The sequence below is a fragment of the Genypterus blacodes genome, unplaced genomic scaffold (assembly GCF_046128005.1).
Source record: "Genypterus blacodes isolate CSIRO-AG114 ecotype Tasmania unplaced genomic scaffold, CSIRO-AGI_Gbla_v1 ptg000070l_1, whole genome shotgun sequence".
Lineage (NCBI taxonomy): Eukaryota > Metazoa > Chordata > Actinopteri > Ophidiiformes > Ophidiidae > Genypterus > Genypterus blacodes.
This window is the reverse complement of record NW_027466880.1, coordinates 393,005-415,471: the sequence shown is the minus strand read 5'-3', so window position 1 is coordinate 415,471 and position 22,467 is coordinate 393,005. Positions and strand designations below refer to the sequence as shown.

The following is a 22,467-nucleotide window of genomic DNA, read 5'->3' as shown; positions in this document are numbered from 1 at the left end:
GTCTTCTCTGCTTATTAATGCAATTGTATATCATATCACATAGACCATATCAGGGATATAAAAGTCTAAAAGGACATGGTCATGTAGCCCAGTGACCTCATCTTTCTGACTGACCCCAAACCTGTTATTTGTGTTATCTAGTTCAATCACTATATTATAAGTGAAGTATAAGATGGTGAAGAGGATTGTCACAATAAAACAGGGAAAAGCACATGTCCTTTACAAATTCCTTTATTTCAGCATAATAGTAAGAAGCCTCTCCTCTCGATTCATACAGTTGAAACTAATTGGATCACAAGGGTACATATTAGTTAGCCCATTTTACAATAATCATTGTAACATTTTTTTTAGGAAGTTATTCTTATGCACTCATTTTCCTACACAAAATAATCAATATCAAGATCCTATCTTAACTGAGGACCATAACTCTGCATGCAAGACTAATAAAGAAAACAACTAATCTGTGATAGCTACTGTTATGCTGTTGTTCATCTAATACCATTATCAATATAATTTACTACAAATACCAGGGACTCTGTATAAGAAAGAAAACATTTTCTCGTGGTACAACTGCCACCAATGTCAAAATTACTGAACATACTGGGCTCTCAACTGTACTGATCCAAATTGTTCTGTCCACTGTCTTGTGTCACGTTGAGGAGAAATAGGCTCTGTCTAAAACCTAAATTCTAGTACAGTCTGAAGGGAAAAAAATAGCCATATTTTCTTTTTTGTCTTTTTCCTTTCACTCCAGTGTTTACAATTATTAGCAGAATAAAAAAAGGTCCTTGAAACAATCATCAAAATGCGACGCGAGACAACTCCTCAGACAATTCAATCGCTCGACCCGTCTGAAAAACTCTACCTCACTCTTAACAAATGATCTGAGACTCAAGGATTCTATTGCGTTTTAACAATGAGATTGATAATACCAAAACAATAAAAACGACAAAAAGCTATTAAACAAGTGAAGTCAACTATATATTGTATTGCCCTTTAGTCACTTTAGAATGCGATCGTGCCAGCAGTATCCCTTCTACAGACTTGGAATTGTGTTTCCACATCGATATGGGAATTTCTCAAACGAGGCCCTTCACTCCTCCCCCCCCCCAAGTTTTACTTCATCCTGTCCATCAGAGCTGAATCCCAGCATGACATTTCTTCAACATTGAGTTTTGATAACGGACCACTAAACACATTCCGACCTTTCAGTAAAAATATCACTACACTGAATGTGCTAATTCATAAAGACCAGTACAAAAGAACCACTGAGAACATTAACTCCGTCTCATCTACCAACTGAAGAGCGCATGACACACCCCGGGGGTTCAACATAGGGTCCAAGGTGGGGTTGTTTGAGTGTGAGAACAGTTTTCCCGTGGAGCGCACACACTCGTTCCAGAGACATCAAAAAACAAACAGGGGGACACGAACATCATCTGCAAAGTTGCGAGGCGTTAATATTCACAAGTAACTGTAAATCAATATAAAGAATGAAAATTCCATATAGCAGTTCATCAACACAACTGTGCACGTTCAAACCGTCAGTTGTTTGTGGTTTAGCAGACTAACCGCTCCCACCCAGCACTGACGTTTCTGCGCGGTTAATACAATGTAACCAAAAGCTCGCCAAACACAGAAGGATCAAGTTTGAGAAATTCTAAAACAGGCGGCAGAGTGATCCTAATAAAGTGGCACTCTGCCGCCTGACCATCAAAGACCGTTACACAGTATGATCAAAGTTCGTCATATGTAAAAAGAAATCATTTAGTACAATATCATTTAGCACTACAATGATTATGTATCTGCACTCACTTAAGGCTAAACCCAATAACATGACAGACATCCATTATACACACCAACCACGTAACATCTGGATGAAAAGGCATTAGTTAGTGTGTAGCAGAGCCAAGTGTCCAGTCTGCTGTAGCCTCCCACTCACCAAACCACTGCAGTGGCAAACAATTTAGCACTACTGACTTCTCACAATGACCGTCACACTCCCAGGGGCTCCTTAGCGATTATGCGTCGTGTTACACAGTAAATCCGTTACTATGACCCAAAATATTATCATAAGACAACCTGTCAGCCGGAGAGAACCTTTGTGTTGAGCCTGCCGAAGACATAAACGTACTGTAACCATGAGAGCTTTGTGGGGGGGGGGGGGGGGGGGGGGGGGGTTGTCTGTTTTAGTAAATACATCTGATCCACGATAATAAACGGTTAAGAAAAAGGCAAATTAAAAAAAAGCACACTAAGGCCACATGATTTTGTTTACCTCCACTAATCTCACAATGTGAGCCTCTGTACAAACAACATAAGTGGACTTGTTCAAGTGGCCAGCCAGAATCTATGGACAGAGTTGGGAGTGACGGTTGTCTGCTGTGGTACTGGAGATCTCTTCATATATACACAGCTCAAAGTACAACAGCACAGCTCCTGGTAAGAGTGTGGGAGGACTTGCTATAAGGCTCTCATCCTGTGCCATTTCCTGAGTCGTCAGCATGTCACACACACACACACGCGCTCGCACACAGAACATGAGAACCACAGGGCATAGACCTGTGAGCCGTCACGTCTGAGACAACCATTGAACTGCAGGTCGCCCACCTCATCATCCACCGTTTGGAAGTCCTGTTTACAGTTATGTAGCACTGTCTGATATTGCCCCCTCCTTTTTTGTTTTCTTTTTTTACAAAATAATTTTCTCTTTTCCAAATTACAGTGGCAAGGAACATTATTAGAACAAGTATTGGACTTTTCACTGTTGTTTTTTGTTTGTATTTTGTGCCCCGAAAAAGAAGGTCACAGGTCGTATAGCGAAATAATGATTTGTTTCAGTTATTTACAAAAACAATCAGCAAAACTGTCCTTCCTATTCGATTAGGTCATGCAACTCCACGTGACTCCGCCGTGACGAGCCGTCAGCCCCACGCGTCTGCTCAAGCCTCAGCTGCAATGACAAACTTGATCCGGTCTACATGAACGTAAACCATTTAGTTTCCCGGTCTTATCTGACAGAAAGTACAGTTTTACTGATTCTGAGTGATGTGACGATCCTTCTGGGGAAATGAGATTAACTCAACTTAGGAAAGGAATCCAAAATTCCTCACCACTGTAATCAGTAACACACACACCATTTAGTTGTTAAGCTGTCAGGATAAACTGATACCCACTGTCCGTCCCTAAGTACCACCAAAAGCAGATACATTTCAACAACAAAACAAAAAAAAGTCTGCAAAAAAAATTAAAAAAATTAAAAATGAAATAGCTTAGTACAAAACAGGACCACTGTTCATCACAGAAAAGTCTCGTCTTTCCAAATAAAAGGGGGGGAGAGGGGTAGGGGGATAAAACACAGTAAAAAGTCATCAAAACAAAAACACCAATGTCCCCCTGTCACATCTCAAGACTGGAGCTGCGACATCAGTGTGTGCTCGAGTGTGGCGCCCCCCAGCACAGCGCTGACGAGGAAAAACCCTGTGGCTTGTCCGGTCTCTGGCGACGTTGTGGATGGAGGCAGGGCGGAATGTCAGACGGCCAGCCGACCCGGAGGGGGATGCAGGGGACTCCAAGTCGGGGGCGCGGGCGGGGGCTCCTGGGGGTACGGGCGCGGCTCGCAGCACGGCTGGTTCTCTACTTTGGCGACGCCGCGGCCCTGGCACAGCCGCCGATGCCGCAACAGTCGGTCTGTCCGCGAAAAGTTCTTTGGGGGAAAAGACACAGATGGGACTGGGGTTAAAGGCCAGGGAACATTCCAGGACGTAACAACTGAATGGCCCTAAGGCACCGAGGGCATGAACGTGACAGACCGAGCCACTGCCTCAATTCTCTTTAACACCAAAGCAAAACCACACTTGCCTGTGAGAAGCTGGGTGAAGAAATGGGCGACAGACCGTGTCACAACGCAACAGCACATTCACACACTTTCTACAGATTGCAATAACAGGCCTAGTAAAGCGGCAACATTATGGATGGTTGCTCTTTGTGTCAGTCGCACTCAACCATTGCCTTTGTCTGTCCCCTACCTGGGACATTAGGCTTATAAACGGTGGAAGTGGACATCGATACTTAAGGACATTAGAATCAAGCGGGTTGTTGACTTTCATACATACCTGCTGGCACCGTTCACACTGATAAGGCTTCTCCCCACTATGGACACGCTTGTGTCTTTCAAGGTGGTAGCGCTGGATAAACCTCATATCACACATGTCACAAGCAAATGGCTTCTCTCCTAAAACAGCACACAAATACAGAGTCAATGGATCAGTTGTAGGTTCTCGGCCCAGTGAGCTGCGTGCAATTGTCACTTACTAATTGTTGTTTGCTGACTAAATTTCCAACACCTAAGGAAAGGATGGAGAAGCTTGCCCTATCCGTACATTTCAAAAACATTTCCAACTGTAGTGTCAGCAGGTGAGAGTGTATATTTTAAAAATTCCTCGTCATCAACTCATTATGTGTAGATCAGAGTGGAAATTCTGTTTTGTTTTTTTGTCGTGTCCCAGATCTACCAAACAAAGCGGCCGCAAAAACTGGGCCGAGTAGTGTGAGGCTGGTTCAACATCCCATCAAATGACGTCGTCAATCCAAACTGGGGAGTTTGTGGTGATCTGTTAAGCAAGCGCCAGGGCCGCTCTCAGTGTTAAGGGGACGGGTAGATGAACGCATACCCGTATGAGTGAGGCTGTGTCTCTCCAGGTGGTTACGCTGAATAAACCTCATGTCACACATGGAACAAGCATACGGCTTCACCCCTACACACACAGAGCAACATATTAGCCCAAGCTCCCTACGTGCAAAATGTCACAACTTGCAGTGATACTGAAATAAGCCCAAATGTATTTATGCTGTTGAGAGAAAAAGAGATCATGTTCAACCTATTCCAATGTGCAAGTCAGTCAGCTTCACTGCAATACATGTCAATAAATGTCAACCTAAACATGTCTGGCTTAAAAAAGGATTTGGATCTTGTGTGTAAGATGTATTCCCTGTAACGTGCCTGAATAAACACCATTAACATATTCATTAGTATAAATAAAGTAAAAATTAAGAATGATCACTTATATTCAAGTATCTATTTTGATTGTTTGATTTTTAAAGAAACCCTAGTTGTTAATATTGAATATCTAAAGCTTATTAAGGATTTAGAGCTAGTGGTCTTTATCTGAGGTACGGGTTGCGCAAAACGATATTTAGACCTTTTTCATGTGATGTGTAGAATTTGATCGAAACGGTTTACGGCAGATTTTGATGCTATTTGGGAGTTGCGTCTTGTTCTATCCAAACTGTTTCGTGATTTTACGGATTGACTGGTGTGCGACACGGCGGCGTCACTTACAGCTCTTTGGAAATGTGATAAATACTGCACCTTTATATCGTTATGAATGAACTGCCCTCCAGTGTTATTGGTTAAAAGCACAAACTAACTCAAAAGGCGGTAAAGGATGCATTCTCATGCATATAGCAATGAACTACGGTATAGCTCAAAAACAAATATCTGGATATCAAAACACATCGACACATTTCCAGTAATGATTCTGACCTCACTCCTACTATGAATTAAAACAAATAACAGAATACATTTTAAAACATCTGTTTTTACAGCTTTTTGAGTTCATATTCATGAAACAATGCCAACAAGGCTGGAGGGCAACATTCATTTAGGGGCCAATACCTTCATGTTGCAGTAGAGGACATATAAAGACAATAAATTGACAAGAACTGGATTGTGCACCTACACAAACATCTGTCTTCAGACGCCAGTGTCCATTTGAGCACAATCAACAGTGAATGAAGCATATATATAAATATACTGTACATAAGATGTGAGGGGGGCATGTGCACAGACGCATACCCGTATGAGTGAGGCTGTGTCTTGTCAGGTGGTAACGTTGAACAAACCTCATGTCACACATGGTACAAGCAAAAGGTTTCACACCTAAACACAGAGCATCAATGTATGAGGATTCTTTACTTTCCTGCGTCACAATCCACAGAGTAATGTACGCCTTGTCTTCATTATTGATGGGCTGTTAATCTGTTTTTTTTTTACATTTTCTACTTAAAGCTCATGTTCCTTTCAGTCTAAACAAGAACACTAGAAAACACTTGTTAACCAAATTTCAAATCCACAACTACAAACACATCACATGAGCTGATGATGTCACAATCATGCATTTTCTTTACACCTAGGACTTGCTTGGATATGACATTTAAACACATACTGTAGTCTTGGTTACTTGACTTGCTGACCCTGTGTCTGGTATAGAGTGATATACAGTCTGATCTCAGTGACATGGGTAAGGTGGGCGGACGCATACCCATATGAGTGAGGCTGTGTCTCGCCAGGTGGTAGCGTTGAAAAAACCTCTTGTCACACATGGTGCAAGCATAAGGTTTCACACCTAAATGCAAAGTAGCAATATGACATTACTTTACCTCACGTTTCACGTTTAGAAGTCAATGTCTAAGCTATTTGGTTATGAAGCACACACTGGCCAATTCATGCAAAGAGAAATGTGTGTATTCTAGCTGAGGGTGCCTGTGTCCTTGTGGTTAGCGACAAATTCAAAGTTAAACATTAGTTATTGTGATCGATTGATGAAGGCTAACACCAACACTGCCGCCGCCAAACTTTCCATTTGATCCACGTATCCAATCAGTGAGGACTTTACTTTTTAATGAACTAAATGGAAACACAAATTTCAATAAGCCTGATCTATTCGCTATCAAAAACGATAACATAGTTGGTGTGTGTACGCACTGCCAAATTGATATGCAGCCTTTTGTTAATCATTAACCATTCTGGAGGGCAACGTTCAATCTAAGGCAAAACATCTTTAATCCTGCATGACATGTAACGCATTCTAGATTAACTGTTATGTGCGATTCCTGTGCAAAATTTGGGAGTGTGACTTCACATTAGCGAATGAATGCTAATTAATAAGGACGTGGAAAATATGAAAAGGGGCTGGAGCACTGACGCATACCCGTATGAGTGAGGCTGTGTCTCGCCAGGTGGTAACGCTGAACAAACCTCATGTCACACATGGTACAAGCAAAAGGTTTCACACCTAAACGCAGAGCATCAATGCATTATTTTCAGACGTCGTGACTTTAATTTCAATTTATTTTTGGTGTTCACAATCCATCAATGTATTTCCTAAATGCATTTACAAATTGATGGGTTGTTAACTGCTTCATCAATTTTCCAAAATGAAATTCATGCTTAATACTTAAGGTCTTTTTTTCTTTCTTTTCTACCAAATCAATTGAACAAAGGCGTCAAAGTGTATTACTAAATTTTTTCAATCCACAGCTTAACACATCACATGAGCTGATGATGTCGCAAACGTGCAATTTCTTTAAAACCTAGGACTTGGCTTTAATGTTATATGTACACACATACTGTATATAGATTTGACAAAGGAAAAAATGCTTTACTGGTTATTTGTTGAGGATGGCTGACCCTGTGTCTGGTATAGAGTGATATACAGTCTGATCTCAGTGACATGGGTAAGGTGGGCGGACGCATACCCATATGAGTGAGGCTGTGTCTCGCCAGGTGGTAGCGTTGAAAAAACCTCTTGTCACACATGGTGCAAGCATAAGGTTTCACACCTAAATGCAAAGTAGCAATATGATATTACTTTGCCTGGCCTCCCTTCTTTACTCCAGCAATATCTAAGCTATTGGTTATTAACCACACATTTGCCAATTCATGCAAAAACAAAATGGACTTTATGTCAGATATCTCCCTCAGCTCATTTCTGGATTACGTACTGTACTAACCAAAAACATCAGAACAACAAAGATGATTTGATGTCACCATTCTGATTAGGAAGTGATGAGAAATAACACCAACAGTAGCAAAACAAAAAAGTGTCATGTCTTACTTCTATTGACTTTCCCCTGCTCTACAGTGACATAACTGAGTAGATGTACACATCCATGCCTGACACTGTATGTGATGGGCACGGTGCACGGACCCATACCCGTATGAGTGAGGCTGTGTCTTGCCAGGTGGTAACGCTGAAAAAACTTCATGTCACACATGGTGCAAGCGTACGGCTTCACACCTAAACGCAGAGCATCGAAGGCATTACTTTTGTGTCTCTGCCACAAACAAATAAAAAAATCTGAAAGGCTACATAAACTGATGTAAATTGATACTGGTGGTTAATAACCAATGTCAGACCCTAAAAACACAACAGTGAATAAGAAGCTTAGAGGGGGCTCAGTTACATAACACATGGCATGATGATGTCATCTATTAATTAATAAATTAAGTAAGTCCATCCATCATCACTTGCATATGAATACTGATATATCAAAGAATAGATGAAGCATACATAGAAGCATCCTAATCTTGTGTCTGGGTTAAGATAGGCAGACGCATACCCATATGAGTGAGGCTGTGTCTCGCCAGGTGGTAGCGCTGAAAAAACCTCTTGTCACACATGGTGCAAGCGTACGGCTTCACCCCTAATGCACACAAAGTACCAACTTTAGCAGGAAATAAACCTCAACTGCCAAAAATGATCCAAACTTTACTAATTGCTTAGTAAAGTTTGCTTGCTCTGATCAGCGCTTCGTCCGTCTGTGGACGTTCCACGTTCCGCTTTCCCAATTGGAACAGATATTTTCACATCTGACTGGAGGGAATTGGAATAGATCTAAGCCCAATGTCCAAATTAGGAAAATTTGGAGTTGTAACGTACGGATAACAAATGACGTTTATCGTCAACAAGCCCAGCCGGACAATTGAGCTAAATCAAAGTCCAATGACAACATTCCAACTGGCCTCAAGCCCAACAGAATTTAAGTTTCTCAGACTACACCTCAAGTTGCCTGTGTTCACATAACTCCTACATTTGTACTAACGTACTAAATGGATTTTTTTTTTTAAATGCGAGATTCGTTATTTTCATCACGCTGATGACAAGAGATGAGACAATTTTAGGCAGTTGGTGAACATTATATTAACATTAAATGTGACAGTGAATCAACCTGAACATTCAATAGAAAAAGCTCTGCAGTACATCATAGACAACCTAGCATGAGATAGTAAATATATTAGAATATAATTAACATATAATTCTCCTCTTAGATAAGATTAACCTTAAGCATTTTATTTCTTCACCATACTTGAAATGACACAATGACTGAACTTGCATCAACCCAGACCGCATACAGTGTTTATACACAGGTTGAAGGCTGCAGTAATTTCCATCCCACACGCCTGCGAGTCAGAAGGTGGTGGAATGGGGCTGGGTCTCTAAGACTCAACACACTTTCCAACAACATTAAAATGTTAATGTTATAATGTACATTTTGTGGTAACAGATAATTCCTGTTTCCCTCCCCAACAGTGAGAGTGTGAGCCGTTTCCCTCCTTTATAGTGTTTACCATGATGTGTTAACCTTTTGACTAGAGTCGGATGAAGCGTACTGCAACCTTAAAGCTGGCGTGCTGACAACCCAACAACATTTATTCCCAATTTGATGATTATCTCATAGAAGATTTCAGGTGTGCCCCCAAACAAATGCACTTAGAAACCATCTGAAACTAACTCCAGTGCTCATTTTGTCAGTGGACGTGATCCCAAATTAGTTCGGAACCAATGATGAGACAATGTATTGATTGATCAAGAACCAGAGGGGGTTAGATGATTACAAGTAAAGTAAGAACAGCAGCGGAACAGTAGCAGTAAGAACAACTTTGCTTACACATAAACGGTTGCTGTGACAACGTAGCGGAGCAAGCTTGCCCAACATGTCTCCAGTTAAGACACTGAAGGTTAGTGTGTGATACATGCTCAATATGTGCTTCATGCTCCTGTTCAGCCGTCCGAAGGCAGCACATATTCTTGGAATAGTGTGAAGCAATATGCTGTTTTGGATACATCTTAGTTTGCCTGGTATACGGCCAGAAAAAACATTTCTGAATAAATAACTGAGCAAGCATCGTCATGAGGACTTTGCTGAGGGATTTTGTTAAGCTTGAACCAAGTTTAAAGGCAAAACAGTAATAATTCTGTCACTTGCAAACCCTTTGAGCCCATCTGGCCCCTTCATCAGTTTTATATACCATTTAAGCTGCTGCTTTCAACGCAGTTAGTGAGAGCAGGCCTGTCTTTACTTCAGCACATCTATACTTTCCTCTTCCGCGCAAGGATCCACCAGACAGATATTTCATCAGCTAGTTAAGCCAGTCGATGTCACCCAATATTTTGAGTCAGTGAGAGGTCCGGTCAGGTCTGCGCAAGCACCGACTACACATGCACGAGACAAGAGATGAGTGGGAGCAGATGGAAACGCGTGCAAGCAGGAAGGCAGAGAAAACGGCAATGGCGATATTGGGCGGCGGTGTCCACACTATGTTACTCTCTGGCTACATTAAACATCGGGACATGTTTTGTTTCTTCCACCGAAGCACAAGAGGTTCCCACCGTCCAAACACATGCAGGTTAAGCGAACTGGAAACTCAAAATTGAACAAATGTGAATGAGTTGTGTGTGTGTGTGTGTGTGTGTGTGTGTCTGTGTGGAATAAACAATTGGTTCCTGCTTTCCATGACCCCTGAAACGTCGAGTGCACAGATTCAGTGGCCCACTACTGTGCATGTCTGCAACCATTTTTGAAGTACAATTTGGCCTACATGCCTGACCAGGTCTGCACCTTGGTCAGCACTTTGCACAGAGCAGCAAGACGGGCTGCAAGTTTGGGTTTTCTTAACTCCGAATACACAAAAATGGAACACCTCAACAGGTGAAGGCAGCCTTAATTTGGTCACAGATTAAAGAACAAGCATATACATTACTATACAGGTCAATTAATATCTAGAATTCTAGCACCAAAACCTAAATATTGATGATCTTACCTTCTGTGCAACAATAAATGTTCATTCAAATTTTAACAATTCTTGCAGAAACATACACATTCAAAATTGATTTTGATAAACACAATCCGAATTAAAATGCAGATCATGCAGGTGAAATTTGGCCAAATATGTACTTCATCTGAGTCAAGTGTATCTACTATGGGCTGAAAGTGTGCTGTTAAGAGAGTATGGTGAGGTCAATGGCATGAAGATTTTAAGCCAAAACATTACTTGTGACCCTTTCAAGGCTCCCCAACCAAGTAGTTAGGATAACCAACACTTCTACCATTTCACTCTGACATTCCTAAACAGTTTTGCAACACAGTCATTATGTCATTTCATATAAAAAGTGTGTTGCTATGTAAGTACTTGTGCTGCTTCTTCTCTACATCTGAAACACTTGTACTAAGTACTTGTCGTTGTATTAACTAAAATGAACACAAACTTGAATGGAATGCAGTCATGTGAGATTACATGTGTGACCAAAATGAAGGAGGTTCAGGGTTCAAATAAGAGGACATACCCGTATGAGTGAGACTGTGTCTCTCCAGTTGGTAACGCTGTATAAACCTCATATCACACATGGTACAAGCATACGGCTTCACTCCTAAACAGAACACAAGAATGTTAGATGTAATATAAATTAAGTTCATGGACAAGATGAAAAAGCATTGTGAAATGGTTACAACTCATTTGTAATCGCATGCGGGATTACAGACACAATTCACTGAGGGACATTACACTAAAAAGTCAATAGTCAAGAGATAATTAGTTCTATCATAAAGAGTCAAACATTATCGTTTAGCCACTCAGCACTAAGGGCTTACAAAAGTGCCCAGACAGATGAAAAGACCAATTTAATGTCACATTAAGCCTTTTCCATTTTGCATTGCATTTTGCTCAGGATGGAACTTTTCAGTCAGCTGGAACAAAACACTTTGAGCGATTCTGAATATTTTACCAGAAATAAAAGCTCATTTCCATAACTACAGATGTCTGCAATACTTTTTAGTGTAATGTACCTCACATAATACTGAACACACATGCAGTACACAATACACAGTAAATGACAGAAAGCTAGAGTCACTTGTTCAGTGGACAGTTTTTCCAACAAAGCCTAAAAATTCAATTTAACTTATTTTGTAATTCAGCAGGGGAACTTAAGAACTTTACTGTATGATATATACAGACTTATCAATAAAGACATGTGCAAGTTGTTGGTATTAAAGGTTTCACAGTGAGAGGGGAACAATTAATACGAGCATACCAGTATGAGTGAGGCTGTGTCTTGCCAAATGGTAACGCTGGAAGAACCTCATGTCACACATGGAGCAAGCGTATGGCTTCACCCCTAAATGCATACAGTACCACACTTTAGAAAGGGTTGTCATGGTGAACCAAGTAAACAAAATATGGCATGTTACAAACACTGATTACCCAAAAACTAGTCCTGCTATCATGACAAACTAGTCTTCATATACATTTAAACAAACAGTAAGGCCTGAAAGCAGTGAGTAAATACCACAAAACAGATTTCACATGAAAATAACATAAAGTAACCTACTGGTGTTAAAGATTTATGTATTACAGAATGCAGTATATTCTCCTGTGTACTCTCACACCTAATCTTTGCCTACAAATCTCTACAACCCCTGGTGCTGTCAGGTGAGAGAGTTAAGGTAAGAGTTATACCCGTATGGGTGAGAGTGTGTCTTGCCAGGTGGTATCTCTGGAAAAACCTCATGTCACACATGGAGCAAGCATATGGCTTCACCCCTGCACACACAAAGCAAAGACTTTGGTAAAAACGCAACACAATGAAGTGAACAGGACACTCATTTATGTATCCAGACATTCCAACAGCAGTGGCGGCAATCAGTCACCCTGAAAATGATTGCACAACGTCTTTACGACCTATGAACTCTCTGTCAACAGAAAGGCACTCCTGCATACACCACAATAACAATAGAAGCTGCTTGATGCTTTAGAAGCCAGACTCCAGAATTGTACAAACAGGAAACAGCTCAGTTCAAGGAACCTGGGCACTTGGGCTCTAATGTAGTAAAAAGGAGTGAACCCATACCCGTGTGAGTGAGGCTGTGTCTTGCCAAGTGGTAGCGTTGGAAAAATCTCATGTCACACATGGAACAAGCGTATGGCTTCACCCCTACACACATAAGAGTATAAAAAAATATATTAGCTAGACACAGGTAAAAAATATGTTTTAACACAAAGCCTTCCTTAGGATTCCTATTCCGATGCTCCAACACATGGTTCTGTAGTTACAAAAGCTGTTGCTGTACATCTCCATAAGCAAAGAAGTCTTGAGGAATTGTCACACTTCAGGTGTGTGAGATCACAAATATGTTTTAGTTCAACAAATCAGCATTAACAATACCTCTAATTATACATTAAAAGATCATTTCAGACTATCTAATTAATCCTTCAGATTCAAGTGTAATGAAATGGAGGTAAGAATAAGTACAGTAAGAGCATCACTACTTTTACAACCATAATACATGTCTGGGTACATCTTTTTGCTTTGTAAATGTATCAAGTCTACACATTTTAGACAACACCAATCTTCATTAGGCTGCCATCACTGCAATAGCTAAGGCACCTTGTAAAATATGATTGCCTATTGAGCTAAGGTAAACAGACGCATACCAGTATGAGTGAGACTGTGTCTTGCCAAATGGTAACGCTGGAAGAACCTCATGTCACACATGGAGCAAGCGTATGGCTTCACCCCTACATACACAAAGTATCAACATATTAGCTAAGACCTTCATTTTGCATCAAGGGGAAGCAGAATTCACAAGGGAATAAATTACTAGAATCTGGCAGACATTTCACATTCTATTGAAAGAGTCATGCGAAGGGCTGATTTGTTTTACTTCTAATGAGTAAAAACACCCATTATTGGGATCATTGTTTTTTCAAAAGAAAACCATGTGCATAGGACAAAACAGCAACAGGATAAGAGCCAAGCTTTTTAAAAACAAGACATACAAGCCAGCAGCCAAGTAGCAAAGAAAGGCTTAGACGGTGATCATACTGGCAAGCTGAAGCAGAAATATTGGTGCTGTTTGCTTTTTCAAATATAAACAAAAGGTTTTTAATGAGTATCAGTGCCGCAGCTACAGTTGAATTTGCTTCAACTTCAATGTATCACAGTGCCAACTTTCTAGGATGCTGGAAAGTGTACTGTCTGTCTTAAACGTTAACGATCTGCCTTTTTTTTTTATTAAGCTCCCAATTTGATCGCCGCCATAAATTTGAAGCCCCTATATAAAGAAGCTGTGCAACTACACCATAACAACAACAACACAAATCTGAATTCAAACAAGTCTGACAATGACATCATGGAAGCATGAGCTGTGCAGGCATAATTCTGCATAAACAGATGTGGACATCAAAGGACTATTCCCATAGTAAACTGTGGCCTATGTGAAGCAGCTACTTTTATATGACTAGACAAGGAACAGAGGAATTAAATAACAAATAGTAAGCATTTCATTTAAGTCATGCAAAGCCACGTATTCAGAACACAAAACCGTCACCAAATCTCCTGAGATTTATTGCGACATTTTGCATGTTTAACCCTTACTAAGTGGCAGTGAAACATGTGACTAAATAGGAAAGAAAATAGGCCACAATAAGTTGTAGTTAAGCTGGTTGGGATTTCATAGTTGGGTTTTTTCTTCTTTGATGTGTCCATGGGAGTAGTTACAGATTGCTGATAAACTATAATATCTATATGGCATTCTCTTAAGACCAGGTTCAAAATCCTGTGTTTAAGGTTCTGGGAAGAATTTTGCTAACAGACACCTGAACAAGTTTTTCTACTAAGCTTGCATGTTGCTTTAACTTGAAATGGGTACGGTAAATGGACGCATACCCGTATGTGTGAGCCTGTGTCTCTCCAAGTGGTAACGCTGGAAAAACCTCATGTCACACATGGAACAAGCGTATGGCTTCACCCCTACACACAGAGCATAGAATTAATTAACTATTCAGTCTATACAATGAGTAAAACTTGACTTAAAAAAAAAAAAAAGAAATAATTTTACTGATTTCACTGAGTGGAGGACAGAGAGAACAGATGCATTGACGCCAAAGAAGAGAAACTGGTTACTCCAGCTCCTGGGATATTGGAATAAATAGCTTACAAAAAAACATGAGTAGGGTAAACAATACTATTTATGCATTTTTGTTAATTCTGGAAGCAGAAGGTCACCTTTTTAAGAACTATTATATTGGAAGTTGACTTACCCACATTGCATACTTCTTAAACAATGAAAAAGAAAGAATGTTGTGTGAAACGGTGCAACAAAATATTGACAACTGTGCAAATGGTTTAAGATAAAGGCCTCAAATTCAAACCTAAATGACTATAGTCCTTTGATGTCCATGCAATTACTTTCACTACAAAGTAATTATCACACCCAAAACAACTTAAAATTGGCCTGTGCAATGAGGCTTTAACAGATACAGTGAGGTCCACAAACTTAAGTCCACTAACAAGAAGTCTTGTTTATAGAACAAGAATTGTTTTCACCATTTAGCAAAACTAACACGTGGTTTGACATACATGTTTGACATCTGTTTACCTTAACTGAAGAGACAAATAGAACTCAAATTAAGACAGACTTGAAAAAAGGTCTTAATCTTTCCTGTCTGTTTTATACGTGTATCATAAAAAAAGATTTCTCATTTGAATGTTTGATTTGCTGTTAAAAAGCAAATTCAATGCTTACACCAAACTCAATGCTTACATGTAGAAGCCGTCCACTTGTTCAGGTGGCATAATTCCTTCCATTAGCTAGTTAATGGTGGTGTTATACAAGACAGCATTGTATTGAAAGGTGTTTTCCAAAATTCTGCCCCAACTTGTGTTTGACAACTGGTTAGAAAAACCTCTCAGTACAGATCAGTCTTACATAACAGCACCAATAACTATGGCCATAACAATTACCACTGAGTTTAAGCAACACATCTCTGACACAATGTTACAGGAATGTAACTTTATCAGCTCCGCAGAGCTCCACAGACTTAGTATTCATAACGTATAGAGTTACTGTATATATATTGGATTGTACAGGAATATCTAATAAGTGTCCACAGAGTGTGTTCTCACAAATCGAATCATCCAAAGATAGAGCAAACAGAGCACACCATGCAGAGACCAGTGTATGAAATTATGGTCTCACGAGACAGCATCTCCATCAACAACACAGAGCCAAAGGGAGAGCAAATATAGGATTGGCAGACTTTGACGTATTGAGTACCAGTCCAACCTATTTCACTGAAGGTGAAGGAACCATAGTTTGAACCTGGAATAAAAAAAAGGGCACGACTGCCACATAGGAGGCTACTTCGGTGGGTTTAAATCTCTAATCAATCTTGGTGGTGGAAACATTCAGATATGTGAATGTTATGTCTGTCCTTGGTTGGTGCGATGCAGACGATTAGGTCAGAGCATTTAATTTTTTGAGTGTCGACTCAAACTCATCCAAGAACGTCGTCAAGAATAGATGTGCGTTTCACACCACACTCCCCGAGTTTCTCCAAAATTCCACCAAGAAAAGAAAATCAACAAGAGTTTTAGTAGTGGACTCGAGACTCCTGGACTGCACTGTAGTACCTCACCCTCTAGAACCTTTTTTCTGGTGTTGGGGGACCAATACATCTGAGAAAACTGCTGTGCTTTACATTTTTTTTTCCTTTGTTTTGGGGGGGGGGGGTTGGGCTTTGTTGGAAATCACCGTCCACTGACAAAATGAACCCTGAGCATATTTTGCTGTCCCATTACTTAAGGTGAAAGACCACAGGGGTAGTCTGCACTGTGCAATATGGGTACGGTTAGAGGACGCATACCCGTGTGAATGAGGCTGTGTCTCTCCAGGTGGTAACGCTGAATAAACCTCATGTCACATACGGCACAAGCATACGGCTTCTCCCCTAAACCAAGAGCACCAGTTTTAGTCAAAGGTCCCCACAGATACCACCAATTAACTGTGAGGCAAAAGCTAACACCAAACAAGGATTTTAAGCAGGCCATTGCAAAAACCTTATAGCTGTTGCACATTCCTAGTTTCTAGTTTCAATCCAACTTAATCAAGATTTCAGGCCCTCTTTCAAAAAATGATTTATGCAATTGAGCAATACATGTTTTTTCCTGGCTTCACTGTGAATGAGAGATTGTTCCGGGCGTGATCCATACCTGTATGAATGAGGATGTGTCTCTTCAGGTGGTATCCACTTCGAAACGCTCCGTAACAGTGATCGCAGATAAAGTTTTTCTGAACTTTGGACGATGGGCCATTTTCATCTCCCTAAATGCGACAGCAAAGAGTCCAGGTTTACATCAGTATTCCACATGAATAATAGACCAGTTACATTGTCTTAAATGCTGTGTATTACATTACAAAACATTGGCATTATGCGTCACAAACAACCTCAAATACCATTTTTCCAAATCCCCAAATGGAATACTCTATAAGATTTTAGTCAACCATGTGTAATTTTGTATTTTACTTTATTTAAAAAAAGGAGGGGGGTCATTTTAACCCTAGAGGTGATCATGCAAACGTATTAAATTGACAAAAAGGGCTGAAGGAAATTGAAAACAAAAAGACTCAAACACTGAACATCAACAAACCCCAATTTTTAACAAAAACCACAATCCCTTCCAAAGGCCTATGCCCTCATGTTCCTGCTCCCCCTGTTATGCACACAACTGCAGTTATTGTGCTCCTCTTCGCTCCATTCCCCTCCCCCTCTTTCCTCTCCAGAGATCCTCCACCCCCTCCACATCTTCCATGAACTCCTCCCCCCACCCCCACACAAACAAAACGAGCTCACATGAAAGCTCCATGGCAGACGCACACTAGCACAAAGTTAAATGCCTTCTCCAAAACCTGTGTGGGCAAGAAAATCTGCATTTTTCGGTATTGATGAAAAATAAAACGGCTGAGCAGACATCAGAGACTATTCCTTTTAGCATTCATAGCCACTGACCTTCCCTCCCCTTCCTTCTTGTTCTCTCACTTTACAGGGCGTTACTGACTTCCTGTTCTTTTTTTTCAGCTGCATGTCCTCGTTGGCCCTCATCTCCTTCTCATCCAACAGGCGGGGAGCTTGGTATTCACCTTCCTTGCGAATGAGCTAGAGATCACACACACAGAAAGCTGCTTGACACAATGAAATTAAAGACCATGCATGTCTACAAGTATTCCATTGCCTAAAAATGGCTTCCTTCAAGAAACAGAATAGAACATCTGAGAAAGAACTTAAAGCGAGTGCTGAATGTGAACCTCTTGTATATTTTTATTTTGTCACTACTGAACTAAGAAGCCTGTGTTGAATAATTGGTTGGTTTTGCATCTTTGATCGAGTAAAAACAGGTCCATCATTCAAGTATTAGATCTCTATGCAAGCCATAATTAGTGTCAGATTTTGTGACCTGATACAACATTTCTGGATTGGTTGAAGATTGTGGAGCCATGTGGAAATATTTGCCCTCTTGCAAAGCCATTTAGTGGTTGTGTAAATCTAATATTTTGCTGGTGAATTCTTATTTTAGATGTAAAGACCCCCCAAGTCATGAAGTAAAGGTTAGGTTGTTTCAAATTGGAGCCACTCGTTTGAACCTGTGGCAAAGTCCTCCAATAATGGAGTTTCCCTCCTATGATTGTGGTCGTGTTGACAATCTTAACAATATCAAAACAGAAAACAGCCCCAGTGCCATGCCACATGTCGCTTATGTGTCCTAACCAGGGGTGGACAGCTCATGCCAGATGGAAGGATCATATGGCTCTGAGGACCGCGGTCAGGTCCGTCTCTCTGTGGAGGTCCGTGGCCAAGTGGAGCCATCATTTTCTTGGGTGGAGCGGCCATGGAGCTGGCCTGCATCAGGGCCATACTGGATAGGACAGCTTCACAGCCAAGCAACCCGGCCTGGAATGTAAAAAGCAGATTGTGATAATTAACTGATTAAACCACGCATTTTCAAAAAATGGGCTGCAATGTAGAATAATCTGCATTTCAGGACAGTATTACCAGTCACACAGCATTGGACTAGCTACATCAACGACAACATCCTGAGTGACTGCAAGTAAAGGCATTTGTAACGTCTTTGGTGTTCTCAAAACAAACCCATTTCATATGGTCGCGGACTGAGCTGCTGGGCAGGTGTGACATTGCAGTGGGTACGGTGTATGTGAGCGCAGGGACAGGGGTGGGGACAAGGTCATCCAGAGATCCGTCAGTCAGGATGGTCGGGCTGGTGGGAAGCCGCACCCACCTCACTCATCTAGCATTAAAACTGAAGAAGAGGAGGACGTGGATGAAATCAAACAGACAAAGATTAAGTCATCGCCAATCATTTAGTTAGACATGCCATTATCGCCAATTCATAATAACACTTTAGACTGACTTAAGAGAGACTTATAGAGTTAACTGATAACTGGTGGTCATCATGACTACGTAACTTTATTTTCAATCAGTTTACTGGCTGATGAATCAGAAACCAGCCATGTAACTGAGCTTACTTTTACAGTAACCTTTGGTGAAAAGGGGGAGGCGATTGTTGGACCCTTATGAGGGTTTGATTTGCAAATAATTTTTTGAAACTATACCTCCACCAGGCAATCATATTGAAGAGGCCATTACTTTTGCCAAACAAAATGTTACAAATACAAATGGAAACAACAGAATGTGATATGAAAACAAAAATACAAACATTGCCATTTTGCCAAGCTGCAGGTTACACTATGCTCTAATATTCCGGCTCTTACCACTTTGCATGGCATTAAACTAGATGTTAACAGTGTTACCCTGATCACCATGGATACCCAAATGTTCTGTGAGCAAACACACACAGACACAAGAGTGCACACAACTTGCAGGTTAATTTGCGCAGCATGGCAGACTGATCAATGCACAATAAATGAATATGTTTTGGCATCCAGTACGATTTGAGGGAAACAAGCTAAAATCTATATAGAAGAATGTATTGCACAGAAATGGCAAAAGGACGGGAGCAGGCACGCTAAAACCTTCTCAGCCAGTCCAATCACAGAACTGAGTATGCTGAATGAAACACAGTAATAGAGGCATTCCGTTATAGATTAAGCATTAAGTATGTGTCTAATAAACGTACAAGTAATTATGTAGATTACTTAAATGTACCTATACATTTTACAGTCTGTACATGGCTTTTTCTAACAACTAATAGTTCCATAGCATGTTACTATATGTGACTTACTGGGTCTACATACTACATCCTCTGCTTTACTTGCTTTAAGTCTGAACATAAGCAGGTATAGCCTCACTGGGAAACTTATCAGCAATTTTTTTCGGCTAAAACTATGCAAAAATGGTTGGATCGATAGGGTTTTCCATATTCTGAGTTTGCTTGTGTTCCATGTGTGCTGGTGGGAATCCAGCCTACAAGAAGCAACCACTCAGCATTCATTCTATACGGTTGAATTGTAAATGTAAAACATTGAGCATACGGTACATCCCCTCTCTGCAATGTTTATACTTTGATGGAAAAAGATTCTATATCATTTGCCTACCAATGCCGTTATAGTACACGTATACATGTAGGACAAATACCGCTTATAATCGAACTAATTATCCATCGGATTGTCGAGTGGATAAGTATATGTAAGAAATAAAAGTTCCGAGTGTGCATTTTGAACCACCCGGTGCACTTCTGAGGGTTTTCCTTCATCTTGAGCGGTGTGTGGAGGCCATTATTTTACTGATGGAAAGAAAGATTACCTAGTCTGGAGGCACTGAAACGCTTCTTCCAACCTTATGTTTAGGGCGTAAATTGCGTCGTCGTGTGGTGTTTTTCTCCACCCAAAGAACCACAAGTTGCACATGTTTGCTAACACAAACCACACCGAGAACCAACTGGTGGCTGAGATTTGGGAAAACGTTGCACTGTTTTCGTCGTTAGCATCCGTTAGCTAGTGTTGCTAAGAAAACAGACAGCTAAAGCTAACGCTAGCGAAAGCTAACCAGATTTTTTTGTTAACGCTACAATTGTTATGCTCTATATGAATATCTCACCAGTAATCGTTGCAGCAGACGAAGTGTGCAAACAGCAATGCAGTGTATCATTAATACTCAAATGTGTGCGGTTTATTTAGCTTCTCTGGCTCGGGTGGCCTTCGCATTTCAACCCAGCCGAGCTTTACGGATGGTGAACAAGCTGGCTAACGTTAGCAGCTAGCTACTCGCTGGCGCCCTCGCCCAGTGTGTGGCGTTGGTTACCAAGCAATTAAACTACATATCCTCACCTGTTCATATGCTCCTATAGTAGCCCCACGAACGCGTCGAACCACAGTTGCACTTTAATCCCTAACCATTAATATCGCAAATTATAAACAAGCCAAGCTCGACTCGAGTGCAGACTGGGAGAGAAAGACAGTCGTGATGGCCGTCTTCGCAAGCGCCCCTCCCCTCCGAGGATAAAGCTAACATTTGTTAGCCACTTAGCACAGGCCAACTGTCGCTGGAATAACGTCTACGTCGCTTTGCTGCTATATCAGAGCGAAATTTCTACACACGACTCGCCAAAACATCGCATGCATAATCGAAAAATCACAGAGCATTTGTTGGAAAAAGAAAACATTAACGTACCTTTTTTTTGTTTTTGCTTCAATCGCCCGACGTTTTTCGATAGCGTCTAGTTTACAAACACAGGAAACAGCACAGGATGTAACCCGCTCCTCCACACAGCTGCACCGCTCTCCGCCAGGAGGAAAGGAGCATCGTAAGCACGAAGCTTCATCAGCTCCCACGTTTACGCACAGTGCTGCAAGCAAGACAAGAACGCCGATATACCCGCGCTAATCCATGCTGGTGTGTGTGTGTACAGTCTTGATCTGTTTCGCTATGATGGGCTGCTCTGCTCCTGTGAGTATGCAGCAGATTGAAACGAACCTACTACCGGAGAGAAAGAGAGAGGGAGAGAGAAAAGGAAGGAGAGCTGCGAACCCCTGAAATTACACAAAACTGCCCACGCGGTTGCATTGTATTCAAATTGTGTTAAAAACATTGGAATGAAATGTTTCTTGCTCAAAAGGAGCACCCAAGCGCCAGATAAATAAAAAACCACGAAAACAGAACGATAACATCAATCCAATCATGCATCTGCTGTTTTATGATGCCGAAGGGCTCTGTATGTAGTTATCACTTGTATCAAATGTATCATTTTGTGATTACCCACTCAGTTTAAAATATAGCCAAAAAATATGACAAAAATGTTCATCACAAATTCACCATCTAAAGCGAAGTGTGTATTTCAACAGTAAATCCCCAAATCCCCATTATTTTCAAGAAGATAGAGGCAGCGCATATAACGTATAGATTGTTTCTCCACTACCATATACAATAAACTTTCTATCATTTTTGAGTCCTACCTCACTAGAAACTTATCGTCATGCATCAGGAATTGTCCCCTCTTAAATGAGAGGTCATTGCTGATAATGCCAAACTTCAAAGGGTTGAAAGTATGCAGGTTCACTTGGCTTAATTATCATGAACAGTCCAGTAATAGCATT

General features: G+C 40.9%; 1 protein-coding gene across 24 annotated transcripts; it reads right to left on the bottom strand.

Moving 5' to 3' along the window:
• Positions 1 to 215: 215 nt before the first annotated feature.
• On the bottom strand, positions 216 to 21,856 carry znf740a (zinc finger protein 740a). Of its 24 annotated transcripts, none has more exons than XM_076156706.1 (21): positions 21,545 to 21,856; positions 19,046 to 19,214; positions 18,665 to 18,847; positions 17,909 to 18,055; positions 17,112 to 17,223; positions 16,766 to 16,849; positions 14,787 to 14,870; positions 13,553 to 13,636; positions 12,969 to 13,052; positions 12,578 to 12,661; positions 12,153 to 12,236; positions 11,409 to 11,492; positions 8,404 to 8,487; positions 7,899 to 8,081; positions 7,447 to 7,623; positions 6,993 to 7,076; positions 6,324 to 6,407; positions 5,858 to 5,941; positions 4,674 to 4,757; positions 4,116 to 4,234; positions 216 to 3,706 (listed from the first exon to the last, which is right to left on the bottom strand). In XM_076156706.1, the coding sequence occupies exons 2-21, from the start codon at positions 19,088 to 19,090 to the stop codon at positions 3,533 to 3,535; spliced, it is 2,148 nt and encodes a 715-aa protein (XP_076012821.1). In that variant the 5' UTR covers positions 19,091 to 19,214; positions 21,545 to 21,856; the 3' UTR covers positions 216 to 3,532. The 24 variants fall into 24 exon arrangements, with proteins under 24 accessions (XP_076012821.1, XP_076012820.1, XP_076012828.1 ...); XM_076156705.1 differs by lacking the exon at positions 21,545 to 21,856 and adding an exon at positions 21,202 to 21,358; XM_076156713.1 differs by lacking the exon at positions 21,545 to 21,856 and adding an exon at positions 21,202 to 21,358 and having other exon boundaries at positions 7,540 to 7,623.
• Positions 21,857 to 22,467: the final 611 nt, after the last annotated feature.